The sequence below is a fragment of the Astyanax mexicanus genome, chromosome 3 (assembly GCF_023375975.1).
Source record: "Astyanax mexicanus isolate ESR-SI-001 chromosome 3, AstMex3_surface, whole genome shotgun sequence".
Lineage (NCBI taxonomy): Eukaryota > Metazoa > Chordata > Actinopteri > Characiformes > Acestrorhamphidae > Astyanax > Astyanax mexicanus.
In genome coordinates, this window is record NC_064410.1 from 65161837 (window position 1) to 65183750 (window position 21914).

Sequence of the window (21914 nt, forward strand, 5' to 3'; positions counted from 1 at the left end):
CACCAAGCCTTAGTGCTGGAGAAACTTCACTGAAAACTCACCCTTATACAAAATATTCTAAGGAAATCTAATCTTACTGTAAATAAACAGAAGCACTTAACTCACCCAAATAAACAGTGTTTAGGAGAGAAATCTGTGTAGATTAACATCCAGCACTCGAAAATGCTTTTTTTTTAAGCATTTCAGAAACATGGAGACCCCTTGCTCGCTTTAATGTAGGTATCCTCACTAGTGTCACTTAAAATGCACCTTATAATCCGGTGCTCCTTACAGTCTGAACAACATGGTTCCCTTACATCTTAAGAAACCTCACTCACAAGTTATCACCTCACCTCTTATACATCAGTTTACATACTGATGTATCATGACTTTTGATATGTCAGTGTTTTTGTCGAACATTGATTGATTGATTGATTGATTGATTGTGAAATGAAGAGGCAGTGTAACTCCAGCGCTCGTAAATCATCTTTATTGATCAATAGCTGAAGAGCTGAAGAGGAAAAGCCTGTAGCGTTTAATCCAGCAGGTGGAGGAACATCTGAACTACTGTATAACAGAGAATATCTGATAAATATTCATAATCTAAACTAATTTAACACTAACTTTAGACAGAATCCAGAACAGATCTCTGAGGAGTTTTTCTATATGGGGAAAATTAAACACCAAGCTCTAATGTATTTACAGATATGTAATACTGAATAATTTTCCTCAATTTATTAAAGAGCAAATCTAATTTTTTTTTTTCATTTGTTAAATTTGGTTTCCATTATCTATTTTTTAAATATATGGAGTATACAGTATTTATGGGTCACAATCTTGGAAAAAAAAACATTGTATAATTAAACACTTAAACATATTACAGAGCAAAAATGTATAAATATAAACTCTCAGTTCTGGCCAAAAGCTCCACAGAGTGAGGGTCTGTGATTGGCCGAGGCGGCAGGCTGCTGGAAGGCCTGTGCTGAGCAGTGATAGGACTAGGGCTGCAACGATAAGTCGATATAATCGACAATGTCGATTATTTAAATTTGACGACTACAAATTTAACACAACATATTACATATTTATTCACTAATTATCAGCACTTTAAACATTTAAACTACATGTGGACATTTAAATGCCTTCATGTTTCATGTTCAGCTGTTTTTCTGTTGTTTTTAGAGGTGGAGGACATGGCAGAAATAATAGTTGACTAATCGACTAATCGGAAAAATAATTATCAGATTAGTCGACTACCAAAATAATCATTAGTTGAAGCCCTAGATAGGACAGTAGGACAGTAAAGGACGGCAGGAGGATCGGGGGGAGGTGAATCTCCGACTCTCAGACGATCTTAAACTCGCAGACGGACGCTCTCTCCAGCCGGCAGCTCTCATCCGACCACTTCCCCCCGGCCGAGGCCGACAGGGCGGCGCAGTTCTCCGCTGTCCCCCCGTCCGGCTGCGGGGGACGGGACGAGGCCTCCCAGTTCCTGTAGGTCACTGCGGTGCCGGCCAGGTCCACCCACGCCCCCTCCGACCGCATGTCGTTCAGGCCGAGCCAGACCCGTGTGTCCGGACCCAGACTCTCCCGAACGTACTGGGTCAGCTGCTCGTTCTCCAGGCCACTGAGGGGCGCACTCAGGGTCCCGCCCTTAGCGATGCAGTCCTCGCTGGCCGTGTGGTAGCTCTTCTGCTGCGGGTCGGCCAGGAGACACTTCCCCTGGATCTTCTTCCCCCGCAGACACACTGAGGAACATTTAAACATAAAACATTATTTAAAACGTTTCAGTACGATTAGTGGATTACATTCCTCGTTAAGATGTTATTCTGCTATAGCTGTGACTAAAGCTCTATCCGGATGGGATAAAACTCCTGCACCAGGACTGCAACTGAACAAACAGGAGGACCAGTGAGTTTTTAGGCTTTCTCGGTCACATGACATCACGTTCAGTAGCTTCTCCATTTCCACTCGCTGTTGTGTTTTTTTTACATGGATCTCCATAGAAACCATGGTGCGCCCAAAGTGTAATTACGGTGTGCAGCAGTGGACAAATATCTATTTTATTAAACGCGAGGAGAAGAAACTCAGAGATGTGCGTCCGGACGGGACTAAAATTACCGGAGGAGCACGGAGTTCAGAGAAAAACAGTAGATAATTCAGCCTGTAATTTTCTCAGAGGACGTCTGAGAAATAAAACACCTACATGATCGTTCTGGACGGGAATAAAATCACAGAGGATAAAAAAAACCCATAAAAGATAAAATTACCCCAGAACGCCCTGAGAAAATAATACTGTCCAGATAGAGATTAAGATACTGCTATGCTACAGGGGTTGTATGCTATGGTATGTGGTTGCTGTGGTGTAGGTATTTGTTGCTATAGTATAGATGTGGATTGAACACTTAATAATAATAATTTAGTTATTTTATTTATATTGTTTTTTATTGGTCGAGGTTCTGACCTGTCTGCAGGGCCTGCTTCTCCTTCAGCAGATTCATCTCCGCCACGATATCATTAATCTGCTTCTGCAGCTCCTCTACCACACTGCTGCTCACCCCCTCCAACACTGAGAGACAGACAGAGAGAGAGAGACAGAGAGAGAGACAGAGAGAAAGAGAGAGGTTTAGATGGTTCTAGAAGAAACCGGCAGGAACATTTAATGAAGCAATAATAAACTCGAGGTTTGTGCTATAATGTGTAATATTGGCACTGCTGGGCACGAGGCCAATATTACACATTGTAGCACGAACCTCGAGTGTATCATTGTGATTGTACCACAGATCCATTATCACTGTTTATTAAAAGATTTTAAAGAGTTAAAGAGGAGGAGAAAATAGGATCTGTTTGGTTATAAAAACTCCACCAGTTAAAATAGTTCCATTGCTGCTCTGTTTGTAGCTGCGCTGTTTGGTTTGTAAGCGCTCCATGGTTGCTAGGTTACCTGTATGTGGGCGAAGTAATACATGGAGAGCTTCGGTTACAGTGCATTACCGGCTGATAATGACACTCATAGAACGCCACTTAGCCAATTACACTGCAGGGTCGGAACTAATTGTGGTATAATGTTTTGCATCTGTAGATGATGCAGGTTTGACGGTGTAACAGTCTGAGATCAGTTATCCTGCAATTACCTTATTTATCTTATTTATACTGCACAATAGCCACACACAGCATTAACATGCACCAATATTTGAAATATGCAGTATTTTAGGTATTAAAAATAAAGTGTTTTTTAATACTAATATAGGGCGGACTGGATAAAGTCATATTTTTCAGATTTCATGAATTTAACCAATTGTCAGGTTTCCTTTTTTATTGTATTTAGCTAATAACAATACTATGAATGCATCAACTCATTTCTGATAGAAATTAGCTTCAAATTAGAGTTTGCTATATGAATTATAAAGTTTAAAAAATAAAATGAATAAACGTTTGAATAAACTTGTTTTTGGTTGCATTACATCTTTTAATTTGAATACAGACAAACAACATTATAACATGTTTTTACATTGGCTAATAGACCTCAGTTAATGTTAAATTATGACATTGAATCAACGTTTTGAATGATTGGAGCTCTGAATTTTCTCTCACAGTGCCTTTAGGTGCTTTATTATAGTATAGTATATTATATTATTAAATATCCCTTTCTACAAGACCAACACTACAGCTAGAAGAATAAAATATAAAAAAAGACGTACACACTAATTTGAAGTACAGTTTAATAGTGCTCTCAGTACTGAGGATAAACCTGCTGTGAATTAAAAAGTTAGCTAACTAGCTACATGGCTAACTAACTAGCACTAGCTACCTGCTTCTTCAGCATTAGCATTAAGAGCTAGCCGCTAACATTATTAACTGATGTTAGTATGTAAGTAGTTAACTTGTTTTTTCCTGAGGTTTACAGTTTTACTGCAGTAAAAGGATTAGTTTACTGTTTGTTGGTTATTATTTTGAAGTGTTAATTAATTTATCTTTACATTACTGTGGTAAAAAAAAAAACTGCTATGAATTAAAATGTTAACTAGCACTAGCTAGCTAACTAACTAGCTTACTAGGTAACTAACTAACTAGATATCTAACAAACCAATTAACTGGCTAACTAAATAACTAGCTTGCTAAACCCCAGCGAATCTTGAGCACTAACACGTAACACCATGCATGCTGACAGGAGATGATTTTAGCAACGCCTCATCGGCAGATATCACGTCATTTTGGGTATATACATGGAGTCAGATCATTAGGGGGGTCAGAGCGTATGCTGGACGGTTGCTAACCGTACTTTGTATGTTCTCCTGGATCCAGTCCTTTGTAATAAATACTTGGCTTGCTTTCAACTTCACTCCACCTGTCTTGACTCTCTATTCAACGAATACGTAGGGGAGTTGTACCCCAGGCGAGAGGTGGGTGCGGACCCACCTTTCATTTTCATTTCTACAACAGTAACTAACTAGGTATTTAGCTAGCTAGCTTGCTAACTAACTAACTAGCGCTAGCTAACTGCTTCTTCAGCATTAGCATGGGGAGCTAGCTGCTAACATTATATAGTAAGTGATGTTAGTTTGGGCTTATTTTATTCTGAGGTTTATGTTTGTACTGCAGTAAAAAGAATAGGTTTACTCTTGGTTGGTACTTATTTGAAGTGTTAATTAATTTATCTTTACATTACTGTGGTAAAAACCTGCTGTTAACTAGCACTAGCTAGCTAACTAACTAGCTTAATAGGTAACTAACTAACTAGCTATCTAACTCACTAACTAACTGGCTAACTAACTAATTAGTTGACTAAATAACTAGTTAGATAACTGGCTAACTCATTAACTATGTTACTAGGTAACTAACTAGGCAGTTGACTAGCTTGATAACTAACTAAGTAACTAACAAACTAACTAACTAACTTACTAGGTAACTAACTAGATAGCTAGCTTGCTAACTAACTAGCTAACTAATCAACTAACTAACTAACTAGGTAGCTACTTGCTAGCCTGCTAAATAACTGGCTAACTAACTGCTTCTTCAGCATTAGCATGGGGAGCTAGCTGCTAACATTGTGTAGTAATTGATGTTAGTTTGGGCTTATTTTATTCTGAGGTTTACATTTGTACTGCAGTAAAATGATTAGTTTACTGTTGGTTGGTAATTATTTTTAAGTGTTAATTAATTTATTTTGCTGTGAATTAAAATGTAACCTAGCTCTAGCTAACTAACTACCTTACTAACTAATGTACAAACTGGCTAGCAAACTAACTTCTTGGCTAACTAAATAACTAGCTTGCTAACTGGTCAACTAAATAGCGTACTAACTACCTAACTATTACTAACTACTAACTACCGCTAACTAGGTAACTGACTGACTAGCTTGCTAACTAATTTTAAAAAGGAAAAAATAACAGAGAGGGGGAAATATTCACAGAGAGTGTTCATTTATTTAGTAATGATATTATTTATTCATTTGTTTTTGTGTTGATGTTTACTGATATTTTGTTTCTGAAGTTTGTTTAAAAGTAGAAAATTCCCTTTTCCCTTTTATTTTCCATAACACTGATTCTTGCTGTACATAATTGTACTTGATTTAGCATATTTTACTACAGTAATATGATTAAATATGATTTGAAGTTTGTTGGTATTTATTGTGAAGGGTTAACTAATTTACCTTTACATTACTGTGGTAAAAACCCGGCTGTGAATTAAAATGTTAGCTCTCTAGGACTGTAGATTTTTTGTTGAAAAATATTGAAAATATAAATTTTATTTTTATTTAAAAATCAATTTAAAATGTTAATCTGCTGTAAATAATAATTATACATGTAATCATCTTGATTTAGGACATCAGTAAACAGTCACACACCAGAGGATCCCGTTCTAAGGTTTGTAAGAACCTGGTGTATTACTGTACCAAGCTAATTACATTTCACAGTAAAATAACAGGCAAAATAATAATTAATTTAAAACTAAATTTTAAAACTGACAAGAAAACTGCATGAATAGTTTCAGTATTGACAACAAAGTTTGGAAACACCATTCACTGTTTTTATTGTTTCCTACATTTCCATACTGTAAATAGTGAAGGGATCCAGACTATGAAGAAACACATAAGGAATCATGAGCCTGATGAGTGCCAGATTCACCAATGTAATGTTTTTGATTGTCTTTTCTTCTTTTCGAAATGACTGACCTTCATTTCTTCTTAAAGTATTTTTTATCTTTACTTAGTTGAGTATTTCTTCTCATAATCTGGATTAGAACATTACTCAAATATTCACTATTCACTGTATACCTGTAACTCTACCTCTTCACTACTTTACTTTAACTGATGCTCTCAAACACTTTATTAAGAGACAAGAAATTCAAGTAATTAACTCTTGATGAGTTCAGCACAGCTGTTAACTGAAAGCCTGAATTCCAGGAGACTCTACCTCATAAAGCTGACTGAGAAAATCCAGCAGAGATGTTCAAAACTGATCATCTAAACAAGAGGAGCTACTTTGTAGAATCTAAATAATTCCATATGTTTTCTTCATATTTTGGATGAGTTTAGTAATAATCGACAATAGCAGAACATTTTTAAATGATAAAAAACACTGGATTTAGGGTTTGTCTTAATATTTGACTGGTACTGTGTGTTTAATTTTTATATTCTGAATATTTACAATACTGAGGTTTATGAGAACTATGTGTATCATTTTAACAAAAAAAAAGCATTACTTAAATTACTGAATTAATGTTTAAAAACTTTTATATGACCTAAAGTTTTATAAGTGAAGTTTTCCTACCTTTTTTAATGATGGGTTTCTTTTTAGGAGCGCTCTGCTGCTCCGAGACCTGGATCAGGATCATTCCGATCAGGAGACACACCGTCCTGAACTCCATCCTGAACATCCTGCAGAGTTCTGGAGCTGATCTACACTGCTGCACTAAACCTGCTGCTGCCTCACAGCACCAGGAGGTGTGGTGCTCATACACACATAACACACACACACACACACACACACACACACACACTCATACACACCCACCCACTCATACACACCCACACACACACACCCACACCCACCACACACACACACACACACACACACACACACACACACACACACACACACACACACACACACACACCCACCCACTCATACACACCCACACCCACCACACACACACACACACACACACACACACACACACACACACACACACACACACACACACTCATACACACACACACACACACACCCACACCCACCACACACACACACCACATTCATACACACATAACACATTCATACACACATAACACACACACACACACACACTCATACACACCCACACACACACACCCACACCCACCACACACACACACCACATTCATACACACACACACACACACACACACACACTCATACACACACTCATACACACCCACACACACACACCCACACCCACCACACACACACACCACATTCATACACACACACACACACACACACACTCATACACACACTCATACACACACTCATACACACACTCATACACACCCACACCCACCACACACACACACACCACATTCATACACACACACACACACACACACACACATACCACACACACACACACACACATTTTTACATTTTAACACAGTTATCTGAACTTTCTCCTCCTTATATTTTAATAAAAACAGTCTCGTTACTCCTGTTTCATTTCAGCTGGTTTTCATTCCGGCTTCTCATCGTTCTATAAAACCCCTATCCAGATAAATCTCTCCATCCAGATAGAGTGAATCTGATTGTGATTGGATGTAGAGAAGTATAAACATATACCATTCCCTCTCCCTATTGGTTTATACTGTGATCCATCACACCTGCACACGTCAACCCCCCCCCCCCAAGCCCCCCCCCACCACTCCAGCAAGAATATAGCAGATGTATGTAGCCTAGTATGTGAAAAAATATATACTTAATCGTACTTAAACAAACAAAACATTCTAAGGATGCTGTACATATACTTTACAGATGTATGTACTTACTTAAAATACATTAAAAGTACACTAATATTATGTTTTCATCAAATGTTTAAAAGTAAACTTTGATCATACTTTTTAAAAAGTACAATATTGCAGTTTTTTTTTAACTATGGAGTGCTCTTTCGGTTTAATGCATAGACTGTTTATAGCTGGACAGAGCATCGTCTCTCAGAAGTGAAGTCACCACAGGTCGGGCGCCCCCTGCTGTTCGGTTTCAGAAAGCTGTGTAACTCCACCCATCCCCATAGGTTTCAATGGCAAAACAGAACAACTTTCAATCACGTTTTTTTCTAATATACTGTAATTCTACCTCCATTATTTAAATGCAGCAGCTAGTGTAACCTCTGCTTATATTGTTAAATATTTATATCCCCACAGAATTCGGTTTTCGGTTTGCATTAATATCTCGGTTATTTAAATGAGTGGGCGGTCTCTCCACAGTCTTTCTCCCTCCTCTGGGCTCTACTGCGCAGAATCCGGTGTCAGGATCGCCAACATGGAGGAAGATTTTAGCTTCATTTTCATTGAATGAATGGGAACGGCGACACGGCGTCCATCTTTTTTTTTTACAGTCTCTGGTTTAATGTAATCCAATATACTTCTAAAATAATTTATTTTTACAATTTCCAAATACTTTTGTACATTTTTAGCGAAATCTGTTAAAAACAGTTGTTACAGTAGTTCACTTACAATGTATCATGTAACTTGTTAGAGAGAAAATTAAATTATTACATTTACAAAATTCTAAAGTAAATTAGTAACACACTAAAAATTGTATAGTATTGTACAGTATATTAAAATATATTTTTTAATACACTAGGCATGTGCTACTTACAAAATACTCATTAAATATATTCAAATTTACTGTAAGCATATTTAAAATATAAGGTTACATACAGGAAGTAGTAGGTACAAAGCCCCTAAGGTGACATCATGTAAAAACATATATATCTCGTTAATGATCTCATTCCTACACATTTGTATCTCGTTCCCATGCATTAATATCTCGTTCCCACGCCTTAGTATCTCATATATTACTTAAATAGTGGTAACTGTACTTAACTGTACTAAAATGGAATTATTTTAAATATACTAAAGTAACATTTAAACAAACTTACGGAGCCCCTAAGGTGACATCAGGTTAAAAAAAATGTATGAGTGGCCACGCCTTATTAAGGCTTGGGAACGAGATCCTAAGGCGTGGCCACTCATTAATTTTTTTTTTTTTACATGATGTTACCTTAGGGGCTCCGTAAGTTTGTTTAAATGTTACTTTATTATATTTAAAATAGTCCCATTTTAGTACAGTTTATTACACTTACCACTATTTAAATAAGACTTTTGTACTATTTTAAACAATTAAAGTATAATAAGTACAAAAAAAGTTGTATCACTCTTTAAATATACTGATTAATAAAAATGTGGCTACAAGAACACTTTAGTACTTTAGTGCACTATAGTATAATAATGCTTAGTATACTTTAATCTACTGTTTTTGTCATCGTTTTATTCACACGTATAAGGATTTATTACATTAAAACTAGCAGATTCTTTCTGATTTTAACTGCTGAGCACTATCAGAGCTCTGTCCTCCGTCCCTCTGCTCTCATTGATCGTCTCGTCCTCTCAGATCTCCTCAGATGTCCTCAGCAGCTCTTTAGTGACGGTGTTTGTTTTGGATTGGTCTCGTCTCGAGCTGGACGGAGGGAACAGTGGCTGAGCTCCAGCTCTTCAGCAGCAGCAGGATCTGGATCTGGAGGCTCTTCAGACGACACGTGGCAGAGGACAGACCCGAGAGACGCCCATCATCATCCTCCTCAACCCCTCCCGCCCTAAACCCAGAACTATTCTCCTCAGTCCCTCATCCACAGCTACAGTGTAATTGTGGTTAACCTGTTCTCAGCTGGATTACGCTTCTTCAAAGGCATTTCTATTGTTTTTCAGATTTTATATGTAGTAAAATCATACAGAAGATTTAAACAGTTGTTCAGTGGGGGTTCGGTGTGAAAATGACCTTTTTTAAAACATACGACAGTCTGAAGATGAATAACAGCTTTCTAAAAGTTAGATAATGATCAAAATAGCACATGAGACTGGAATAAAGCTTTTTCAATTGTGTGTTAAAAACAGTTATAAGTAGTTTATGAGGAAATTCTCATTAAATTTACTATTATTTTTCTCCTCAGTTTGCATGGCCAATTACCCAACCCACTCATTAGGACTCCTCCCCTCTATCACTAGTGATGTAAATAATACTCTAAACAAAAAACAAGAAAATACATACATACAGCTCTATAAACAAAAAAATAAGATTTCACTTAAAAATGATGAGTTTCTTTGATTTTATCAAATTGAAAACCTCTGGAATATAATCAAGAGGAAGATGGATGATCACAAACCATCAAACCACCAAACTGAACTGCTTGAATTTTTACACCAGGAGTAAAGCAGCATAAAGTTATCCAAAAGCAGTGTGTAAGACTGGTGGAGGAGGAGAACATGATGCCAAGATGCATAAAAAAAACTGTGATTAAAAACCAACCAGGATTATTCCACCAAATATTGATTATTTCTGAACTCTTAAAACTTTATGAATATGAACTTGTTTTCTTTGCATTATTTGAGGTCTGAAAGCTCTGCATCTTTTTTGTTATTTCAGTCATTTCTCATTTTCTGTAAATAAATGCTCAAACATAAACCTATAAATAGCAAAATCAGAGAAACTGATTCAGAATCTGAAGTGATCTCTACATTTTTTCCAGGGCTGTATATATAAATGCATCTGTAATGTTTAAAAAATATATTTAAAAAACTTTAGGACAGCTGTGGGAAAGCCCTGGTAAGGTTGTAAATAAAGTTAGTCCTTCATCAGGGCCCACAGGATGCTGAAACAATCAGGAATAGGTGTAGAAACATGGAGGTGGTTATAATGTTCTGCTTGATGGTTGTTTGAAGGTTTGAATCACTGACAGGTTTTTATAATACTGTTCTCTGTCTGAAAGCTGGAGGAAGTTCTGCTGCAGACTCTCATTTCCTGAGCTCAGGATTAAAGGACACCAGTGGAAAGATGTCGTTTCTGCTCGGAAAAACACTGGAACCACCCGAATAAACCACAGCAGCCTCCAGCTGTCCTGCAGAAACACCAGCTCTGAAGCGTCTATCCTCATTTATCCCTAAACCAGCTTTTACAACATCTCTTCAATCCTGAGCAGCATCCCAACATCAGCTCTGAGATCAGAGACTGTAAACCTACAAAGCTTCATTCCTAAAGCTCAGATCAAATATTTATACATCCCTACTGTGTAATATCTAATAATTTACATCAAATAACAACTCGTTTCTTTTAAAACATACAGTAATGTTTCCTCTAATATTAGGATTTTTAACAGCAGTGGCCTCCCACACCCCCCTCCCTCTGGTGAAGCTTCCAGACCTGCAAACCTTACAAATCCCCCCCACTTAATATTTCATCATAAATCATATTTTATATCGCTAATAAAATTCCATTTGCTGCATTTATTTATTTCCCAATTTATTTATTTCTGTTTTTCCTTGTCCTTATATGGTAATGAAGGGGCTGTCCAGCAATGATGTCACAGTGTTTTAGCATTCCTATTGGTTGATCAATGTCAGATACCCTGGATTGATTGTACAGGTCTTGCTCCTCTCTCACTCTGGGCTCGATTACTAACCTGTATATAAAAGAACACGCCCCCTCATTATCATATAGGGACAAGGAAAAACAGAAATAAATAGTTATGTAAATAAATTAATTAATCAAAAGAACAATAAAACAATCTTAATAAAGAAACCCATAAAAAACAATTATTAACATATTTATTTTTATGTACCGTATTTTTCGGACTATAAGGCGCACTTAAAAACTTTTAATTTTCACAAAAATTGACAGTGCGTCTTATAATACGGTGCGCCTTTTGTATGGATTTTACTCGTCAGGTTGTAAGGAGCAGTAAACACACACTCCGTGCAGCGTTATACAGAGTTTCAGTGCTATACAGAGTCCAGAGCCGTGCAGCTCCGAGGCTGAGCAGCAATAGCATTAGCTAGATGCTAACCGCTAAGCTAGCTAGCTTATTCACTGAGATCAGTATTATCTAAATTTTACTCGTCAGGTTGTAAGGAGCAGTAAACACACACTCCGTGCAGCGTTATACAGAGTTTCAGTGCTATACAGAGTCCAGAGCCGTGCAGCTCCGAGGCTGGAGCAGCAAATAGCATTAGCTAGATGCTAACCGCTAAGCTAGCTAGCTTATTCACTGAGATCAGTATTATCTAAATTTTACTCGTCAGGTTGTAAGGAGCAGTAAACACACACTCCGTGCAGCGTTATACAGAGTTTCAGTGCTATACAGAGTCCAGAGCCGTGCAGCTCCGAGGCTGAGCAGCAAATAGCATTAGCTAGCTTATTCACTGTTCAGAGATCAGTATTATCTAAATTTTACTCGTCAGGTGTAAGGAGCAGTAAACACACACTCCGAGGCTGGAGCAGCAATAGCATTAGCTAGCTTATTCACTGTTCAGAGATCAGTATTATCTAAATTTTACCCGTCAGGTGTAAGGAGCAGTAAACACACACTCCGTGCAGAGCCGTGCCGCTCCGAGGCTGGAGCAGCAATAGCATTAGCTAGATGCTAACCACTTAGCTAGCTAGCTTTTTCACTGTTCAGAGATCAGTATTTTCTAAATTTAGCACTTTTAATACTGCTGGAGCAGTATTATTAGAGTTAGATGCTAATCGCTAAGCGTTCACCGTTCAGAGGTGAGTTATCGGCCTGTAAGTCTGTGCTGCTTTGCCTGGCTAGCATTAGCTAGATGCTAAGCGCTAACTCTCTCAGAGGTGAGTTTTATCAGCCTGTAATCTGCTTGTTTACCGTGTTAAAACAAGCTACGGGGGACGAATCGCTAGCTAATATCTCACTGTCTTACCAGAACACGCAGGATTACTCAGTGTAACGCTGTCATTTAAGTTTGGGTTAACTTTACTAGTTTAGGTGACTAGCTAGCGTGCTAGCGGATAGCTATGCTAACGCTGGTGCAGCAAGCCTTAGTGGACATCTGGAAATCTAAGCTTACTGTAAATAAACTGAAGCACGTTACTCACCCAAATAAACAGTTTTCAGGAGAGGAATCTGTGTAGATTAATATCCAGCACTCGTTTGACTTTGAAAGAGCTAGATTTATATATACTGAGACGCTCCACCGGCAAGCGACCACCCCCGGTGTGGGAAGGGAAACATGGCGCCACCCCTGTTCACTTTGATATAGGCACCCTTTCTAGTGTCACTTAACGCGCCTTATAATGCGATGCGCCCTATGTATGGAAAAATAGCAGAAAATAGGCGTTCTTTGATAGTGCGTCTTATAATACGGTGCGCCTTATAGTCCGAAAAATACGGTATATGTATTAATTGTATATTAATTATTTTAATTAATGATAATTATTCTTTACCATTTTAATTACCATATTACTTTTATTGTGTGAATTATTTATTTTTAGTTTATTTAGTTTTGGTCCTCCATATTGTTCATGTTTTCATATTTTTAAATCGTAGTTTTGGAATCGCTTTTAATGACATCCTGCAAAAACCATAATCAGAAATGTTCTATTAAATTCAGAGAGTTTCATTTCAGTGCACCTCTGTTTTAAAGCTCAGAGTCTCCAGAGGAAAAAGGTTATATAACATTAAACGGAAAAATTTAACAGCAGGTTTTATTTCCCGAGTCGAGCCGAGCCGTTCCACTGATGCCCAAATAAAAACAGATGAGCGGCTGAAGAGGAAACTCAGCTTTATTCAGAGAAGAAAACAGAAATAAAAAACAGTACAAAAGAGGAGGAGATACGAGGTTTACGCCAGGAAGCCCACTTTCTGTCTTTTCTTCCCCAAACTCTCGTCTTTCTGCAGCAACTCCATCAGAGGAGCATGAAGAGCCTTCCCCACACGCTTCCCCGTCTGCAGTAAATACACACATATAACACACACACACATATTACACACACACAATACACACACACACACACATATAACACACACACAATACACACACACACACATATAACACACACACACACATATAACACACACACACACACATATAACACACACACACACACATATTACACACACACAATACACACACACACACATATAACACACACACACACATATAACACACACACACACATATAACACACACACAATACACACACACACACACATATAACACACACACACACATATAACACACACACACACATATAACACACACACACACATATTACACACAGACAATACACACACACACACACACACACACACGGAAAGAAAAGAGAGCAGAGTTAAGGTAATGACTGAATTACTGAAACCTCTTTAGTGAGTTTAAACAAACAGATAAAAGTTTGTTCAGAAGTTTATATATAAAAGTATGAGTGTAAGAAAATAATATATTGTATCATTTTGAGATAATTTGTTTTGCAAAACTGTATTTATTCTCAAAAACACTGTACTGATTTTTAATTATTACTGTAGTTTAGATGTAAATATTGGTGTCAGAAGTGCTTTGTGTTTAGTGTTGTTTTTAAACCCCGACCACTAGAGGGCAGTGTTGTACTCTATTGTAAAATATAAAATAAATATATCAGGAAATAAATTAATGCAGAAATAAATAGTTATGTAAATAAATAAATGAATCAAAAGAACAATAAACAATCGTAATAAAGAAACCCATAAATAACAAATTATTTGTATGTATATGTATTCATTTTTCTATTAATTATTTTAATTAATGATAATTATTCTTTACCATTTTAATTACCATATTACTAATTTAAATCCCACTGTTCTGATTAGATCTTTTATTCAGATTTTATAAATGTGATAGTGTTTTATTCTGACAGTTTTTCCCCAATTTCATTTTCATCCATCACATTGTATCTGCTTGATTACAGTATTGCAATATATTTAGATTTATCGAATCATAAGCCCTGTATTGTGATATGTATTGTATATACACAACCCTGCTTTAAAGAGATGGAAAAAGTCCAAAACTTTGTGGACACCCCCAGTAACAACTGCATTTAATTTAAGTTGCATGAATTTAGATCATCACTTCTTAACAGTCTGCGATGGATTGGCGGCCTGTCCAGGGTGTATCCTGCCTTCCGCCCGATGCCGGCTGGGATAGGCTCCAGCACCCCCCCGCGACCCTTAATGGATGAAGCGGTTGATAATGACTTGACTTGACTTCTTAACAGTCCACTTTAAATAAAAAAATATGAATAATGTTCTGATATATATATATATGTGTGTGTGTGTGTGTGTGTGTGTGTGTGTGTGTGTGTGTGTGTGTTTGAACAGGATGTTCAGTTCCGGTGTTTCTGACCTCGGTCATCTCGAAGATGCTGTCGGGGTCCAGACTCCCCACCCCCAGCTTCCGGACGCAGGTCACCAGCCCTTTATGAGTGATGGAGATCAGCAGACTGGCCACCGAACACGCCTTCTCCTGCAGCGTGGCGTCCACCACGTGCCTGTGACCAATCTGTGGTACAATTACACACACTTTAATTTATTTAATATTAAAAGATTAAAAAAACGAGTTTAAAATGAAATCTCTACTCTCTACGCTGTACTTCAGTGTTCAGGTACATTCTGTAATAACTGAGAGCGAGCGTGTGAAACAGTTACAGCAGTCCAATTACAAAACATCACAGAGAGTATTCGGCTCCGCCCACCCCTCCCCAGACACAGCGCTAACTCGGGTTGCCAAGTTGGGCCAGGCTGAATCTACACAATCCAGTGAAAGACGCGTTCAGTAACTTCTACCATGGCAAGAAACAACGAGTCATATTATAAACTGGATCATGTGAACTTCATCTGTAGTTAGCTAAACTAGCCTCATGCACCGCTAGCTGCGTTAGCCTAAACCAAGCCTGTTATACCTGAAAAACTGGGAGGAGAGACAGAGAACAGAAAGAGACTCTTCTAAAACCTGTATCTAGCGTTATACTGACTGATAAACAGCTAAACAGCTAAACAGCTAGATAGTTGCTAGAGATGGCCATAAGTAACGTTTACCACTGAGTCACTATAGAGACTAACTATGGGTTTGTGGCGTATATTTTGGAGTAGTTACTCATCACTGCCGAGGTATTAATCAGATGTGACACGGCTGCTCTGATTGCAGCTCAGGTTAGAATGTGTAGCATGACTGTGTTATACAGCACATTCAGATCACTGTAGCTAACCATGCTAACCGATCTCTCTCTCTCAGATGCCATCTGCATTTTAATCCCAGCTGCAATCAGATCACTGATATGAATGTGAACACTCACTTTTTAAATAAATTTAAACACCAGTCCCTAGTGAGCACATCTAATGTTGGTGATAAATTACCTGACTGAATTAGCTATAGCCAGTTAGCTTAACGTTACATGTTCAGGAGAAAAGTAGCAGCTCTGGGTCGGTCTTGTGTCTTTTTGAGCTTTAATCTTCTCCAACTTTCAAACTCACTGCTAATATTCACTCTTGTTTTATTCCTTCTTCGGTCACTGAGCTTTTTTGAGACATGCTGGGGCTTTTTAAGCTGTGTAGCAGCTGAGCTTTAACTGAAGCAGCTCTGCTAGCTTCCATGCTGCAGCACCGATTGCCTAGCTGTTGTGTATCGTACTGGCCACCTCGGGGGTGGAGTTAGTAGTTAAGTGTTGGGAAACGAGCAGCAGGAGGAGACAGAGGACAAAACAAACATAAAACGTACTGCTGAAGCCATGCTGACAAGAGCTGCCAGTGCTTTCACTCAACATGTTTCCTTAATATCTGATGATACATCCTGATCATTTTATCATTTACTACTGAAAATTAGTTACATATTGGTCCTTAATACCTGACTGATAGAATTTATACATAAGGAGCACCGGATTATAAGGAGCTCTGATGATTTCTGGGAAAATTAAAGGATTTTAGGAGCAGCTGATACACTGTTATACTGTAGCTGTGCACTGACTGCTTCACACTGTATCACAGCATCATATCTTCAGGGCTGCTCCATTATAATAATATATATTTACAGGTGTGTGTAGGGTGGGATGTGGGAGGTGTACCTTGGACAGGGTGACGATGCAGGGAACGTTAGTAACGTCGAGGCGCATGCAGTCGTACGGATCATCAGATAACTCGATCTCCTTCCCCCCCTCCTCATCCTCAGATACCTGCACTTTAGGAATCCTGTAAAAAACACCAACCAAAAAAAACAGTTCATCACTAAACCCTGAGATTTTACCAGTAGCAGATTATAAAAACTCTATTTCAGATTATCAGAGCGCATTCAGGCCACACCAATCAATCAATAAATCAATCAATCAATCAATCAACCTTTATTTTGACTCAGAAGTACATTTTCAATGTAGCCGAGCATTTACAAAAACCGAGATTGACATGATAAAGAAAATAATAGTTAAATTAAATTTTTCTAAAATAACAGTAAATGAATTCTAAAAATAGATTAAATAAATAAAAAATTCTATTGGAATTAGAATATATATATAATTAGAATAAAACTTGCTTTATTTGATAAGAAATTAATACCAAAATAAGATAAGATTAATACAACAAAAATTATCTAAAATTAAGCTGAAATAAAATTTTACATAATACAATAAAAATACAAATAAACAAATGAACTAAAAAAATAAAAGCAATAATAAAATTAATAATAGTAATAATAATAAAAGAAAATCTAAATAAGTTAAAAATAAATGATACAAAACTATTAAAAAAACAATAATAATAATACAAAAACAAATTAGGAATGAAATAAAAAAAAATAAAGAACTATCAGAAGAACTAAAAAAAAAAAAAGAAATTACAGGTACAGACTGTCTGAAGGTGGGTAGATATTAATATAGATATTAGATATTGGGTAGATATTAAATGTTCAAAATGAGTTAAAGTTTATTGACTCCAGTGAGTTTCACCTGAGAACTAGTAAACAAATCAGATTCTGTCCTTTTATTACAGATTTATAACAAATGCATTAAAACTATCAATATCAACATGAGAGCAGGGGGCGTGGCCTAAACACGCTCTGTATATATACTCTATACTCTACCACATCATAACACCTTACTCAGGTGTACTGAATCTTACCGTGTGTTAAATAGAGCTGCTTTAATAGCGACAGACATCGCATCAAACAGATTCCCATCACACTGCAGGAGCTGCAACACACACACACACACACACACACAGGCTTTCAGTTAACAGCTGTGCTGAACTCATCAAGAGTTAATTACTTGAATTTCTTGTCTCTTAATAAAGTGTTTGAGAGCATCAGTTAAAGTAAAGTAGTGAAGAGGTAGAGTTGCAGGTATACAGTGAATAGTGAATATTTCAGTAATGTTTGAATCCAGGTTATGAGAAGAAACAACTACTCAACTAAATAAAGATAAAAATACTTTAAGAAGAAATGAAGATCAGTCAATCTGAAAAGAAGAAGCATTTCAAAAAAGTTGCAAAAAAGACCATCAAAAACATTATAATGATGAAACTGGCACTCATCAGGGCCGCCCCAGGAAAGAATAGAAGAGCGAGAGTTTCCTCTGTTGTACAGGATACCCTTGTAAAAAATGAAGTATACTTAAGAGCGTTAAAAGTATGTTCAAATTAGGTAAAGAAAAATAAAAGTGCATTTTCATTTTAACACACATTAAATATACTTTCTCAGTTTTTCCATAAAATGTATTTTTAAGTAATATGCTTTAAATTAAATGTTGTGTTGATATGATTAAAAAATATATGTATAATGATATTAAATACTGCTTAAAGTGCACTTTAGTGTAGTTTTTATTCTAGTAGAAATAAGGTGTACACAATATGAGCATCAATATGTAAAGTACTACATTTACAATGTATTTCAAGTGTGTTAAAAATATGTTTAAAAATATAATCTTAAATCCACTTAATTCCGCAGAAGTTATACGAAAAAAGCTCTCAAAAGTACAATTTAATACTTTTATGTTAAAATATAACTCAATTACAACTGAAATATACTTAAGTTGCCATAAACTGTTTACAAATACTACATTTTAATTTTAAAAAGCATGATTTTTTCCATGATAAGTATACTTTTAAAAAATAAGGGAAATAAGGAAATATAATTAAAAAAAGCTTTGGACTGGTATTGTATATTTATATAACCGTGTCACTTTATAGTAACAGTATAATAAGTGTATAATAGTGAATAATACTTTGTTTCACTATTGTTGGTGTAGTAGTGTTTCTCACCAGGACGTCGATGTACAGGACCCAGCAGTGTTCTCCAGGACAGATGCACAGAGAGCGCAGGTCCAGACTGTGTCTGTTATTAAATACTTTATACAGAGTGTTACTCAGCTCCACCCCCAACTCCTCCCCGCCACGCCCCTCAAACTCCGGCGTCGCATTCGCCGAGCTAACACAGAGAAATTTACACAGAGAAATCAGACAATTACACAGAGAAATTTACACAGAGAAATCAGACATTTACACAGAGAGAAATTCAATAATTTCTCATTTTCTGTAAATAAATGCTCTAAATTACAATATTTGTAACTTGGGAACCATGTTGTCCGTAGTTTATAGAATCTTATCTTTTTCTAGAGCTGTATATATGCGTTACAAACAACAGCTATATACGTATAAACAACAGCTGTGTTTATTAGAAGTATTTATTAGCTTTATTTATTAGTTATATTTAGTAGGTGTATTTATTAGTTACATGTATTAAATATATTTATTAGCTGTAGGAGTTAAATCACACTCACCAGTCTACGAAGAACTCCACATATCCCTCGTTTGGAACTGCAGGCTTCGGCTTCCCAATCTCAGCTTTTATTCCCACCAGAACGTCTGTGTGTCCCTGTTACACAACATTAACCCATTAACCCCGTAATAAACCTGTAAACACACACTCAGCACAGCCCAGCGTCACTACAGCTCCTCTACTGAACACTGATTTCATGCTTTTATGGTGAAGTTTTCGGTGGTCTCTGGTATGAATAAATGTTCTGTGAGCTGGAGAACCGTTTCAGGTTCTACCTCTAAAGGAGAAGGAGAATATAATATCAGAGCTAGAGGAGATATTCTAAAATCTCAAATATAAAATATATTCTGGATTATTTAACACTGATAGTTCTGATGTCTTTATTATTAAGAATATCTGGATATGAAAGCAGAATATATGATTTACCAGGCTGACTTTAGCAGATCCGTCAGTGTTAGAGACCACGTCCGTCTCCACCTCCATGTGTCTGTAGTCCTCACAGCCTCGCCCGTCCACCCTCAGATCATCCTGTACCAAACACAGCGCTGTTTCCTCACACTATTACCTCACACACACAGCACGGGTAATATTAATACAACTACTGAACCACTTACAGCACACTATTACCTCACAGCCTCGCCCGTGCACCCGTCCCTTTTACCTCACACTTTTACCTCACACAGTGACTACTAAACCAAATACAGCACACTATTACCTCACAGCCTCGCCCGTGCACCCGTCCCCATTACCTCACACTTTTACCTCACACAGTGACTACTAAACCAAATACAGCACACTATTACCTCACAGCCTCGCCCGTGCACCCATCCCTTTTACCTCACACTTTTACCTCACACAGTGACTACTAAACCAAATACAGCACACTATTACCTCACAGCCTCGTCTGTGCACCCGTCCCCATTACCTCACACTTTTACCTCACACAGTAACTACTAAACCAAATACAGCACACTATTACCTCACAGCCTCGCCCGTGCACCCATCCCTTTTACCTCACACTTTTACCTCACACAGTAACTACTAAACCAATTACAGCACACTATTACCTTACACTATGACAACACGCAGCACTGGTCAGGTAATATTAATATAACTGCTGAACCACTTACGTCACACTATTACCTCACACTGCGTAATATATTTATATAATGTATATAGTGCTGTATATAAACCTGTATATAATGCAGCTTCATTACTCCACATGGTGGCGCTATAGTTAATGAATAGGATAAATATGTGGTGAAGAATATCGGTTGTTAAATTCTGTAAAACTGAAACAATAAACAATAAATCAATAATTCTTGGTATTTGGTTATTTGCTGTTATCATAATGCATGGCCACAACTTAATAAAGTGTGGGAACAACTTATTATAGCATGGCCATGGCTTATTAAAGCGTGGGAACGAGATCATTACGTTTTGGGGACAATATGGACAGGACACATGCCTTAATTTTTTGTGACCATGCATTAGAATCTTGTTCCGACACTTTAATAAGTCATGGCCATGCATTATTTTTCTTTTACATGATGTCACATTAGAGGCTCCGTAATATTATATAATATATACAGCATTTTACTTTACAACAAGAAACACGTGACAACATTTAGACCACTGATAACACTAATCTGATATATTTATAAAGTGTTTGATGTGTAATCACGAGCTTAATTAACTAACCAATGCAGTGTTTAATCTGCAGTTAGCACGAGCAGGCTATATACAGGTTATATACTGTTCAATACTGTTATTTACGGTTATATTCTGCTAAATACAATTATATATACGTTATATAACGTTATATATAATAATAATAGTGAAGTGTGTATACTCACCCTCACTCCGTGCATTATATACACCTTCTCAGCCTCGCTCACCTGCACTGTGGCCATGCTGTACACTCTACTGTTATATACTCTACTGTTATACACTCTACTATAGTAGTAAATATACTCTTATATACTCCTATATTTACTTATACACTCTAATACACACTCACACACAGCACCACGTTATTCAGTGACGCGCGCGCTCTCATCATCAAAACGCGCCGAGCAAACCCAGAGGGGGCGGAGTCCTCCCC

At 37.1% G+C, this 21914-nt stretch overlaps 2 protein-coding genes across 3 annotated transcripts; both read right to left on the bottom strand.

Moving 5' to 3' along the window:
* Positions 1 to 447: 447 nt before the first annotated feature.
* On the bottom strand, positions 448 to 6989 carry clec3bb (C-type lectin domain family 3, member Bb). The gene is made up of 3 exons (XM_022662212.2): positions 6753 to 6989; positions 2444 to 2548; positions 448 to 1727 (listed from the first exon to the last, which is right to left on the bottom strand). The coding sequence occupies exons 1-3, from the start codon at positions 6856 to 6858 to the stop codon at positions 1324 to 1326; spliced, it is 615 nt and encodes a 204-aa protein (XP_022517933.1). The 5' UTR covers positions 6859 to 6989; the 3' UTR covers positions 448 to 1323.
* A 6798-nt stretch (positions 6990 to 13787) lies between these two features.
* Positions 13788 to 21873, bottom strand: exosc7 (exosome component 7). 2 transcript variants are annotated; one of them, XM_049475670.1, is made up of 8 exons: positions 21667 to 21873; positions 20237 to 20368; positions 19812 to 19906; positions 19294 to 19459; positions 18157 to 18227; positions 17112 to 17235; positions 15398 to 15553; positions 13788 to 13968 (listed from the first exon to the last, which is right to left on the bottom strand). In XM_049475670.1, the coding sequence occupies exons 1-8, from the start codon at positions 21721 to 21723 to the stop codon at positions 13864 to 13866; spliced, it is 906 nt and encodes a 301-aa protein (XP_049331627.1). In that variant the 5' UTR covers positions 21724 to 21873; the 3' UTR covers positions 13788 to 13863. The 2 variants fall into 2 exon arrangements, with proteins under 2 accessions (XP_049331627.1, XP_049331628.1); XM_049475671.1 differs by having other exon boundaries at positions 20237 to 20338; positions 21667 to 21871.
* Between the last annotated feature and the right edge of the window lie 41 nt (positions 21874 to 21914).

What these genes read in the sequence shown, in the direction of transcription:
- clec3bb (XM_022662212.2), bottom strand. Translation starts at nt 6,858, where the DNA reads ATGTTCAGGATGGAGTTCAGGACGGTGTGTCTCCTGATCGGAATGATC. An exon ending in GAAACCCATCATTAAAAAAG is followed by an intron (nt 2,549 to 6,752) that starts GTAGGAAAACTT and finishes TCTGTCTCTCAG; the next exon opens with TGTTGGAGGGGGTGAGCAGC. An exon ending in GAAGCAGGCCCTGCAGACAG is followed by an intron (nt 1,728 to 2,443) that starts GTCAGAACCTCG and finishes AATGTTCCTCAG; the next exon opens with TGTGTCTGCGGGGGAAGAAG.
- exosc7 (XM_049475670.1), bottom strand. Translation starts at nt 21,723, where the DNA reads ATGGCCACAGTGCAGGTGAGCGAGGCTGAGAAGGTGTATATAATGCAC. An exon ending in ATATAATGCACGGAGTGAGG is followed by an intron (nt 20,369 to 21,666) that starts GTGAGTATACAC and finishes GTGAGGTAATAG; the next exon opens with TGTGAGGAAACAGCGCTGTG. An exon ending in TCCTGTACATCGACGTCCTG is followed by an intron (nt 18,228 to 19,293) that starts GTGAGAAACACT and finishes TGTGTGTTGCAG; the next exon opens with CTCCTGCAGTGTGATGGGAA.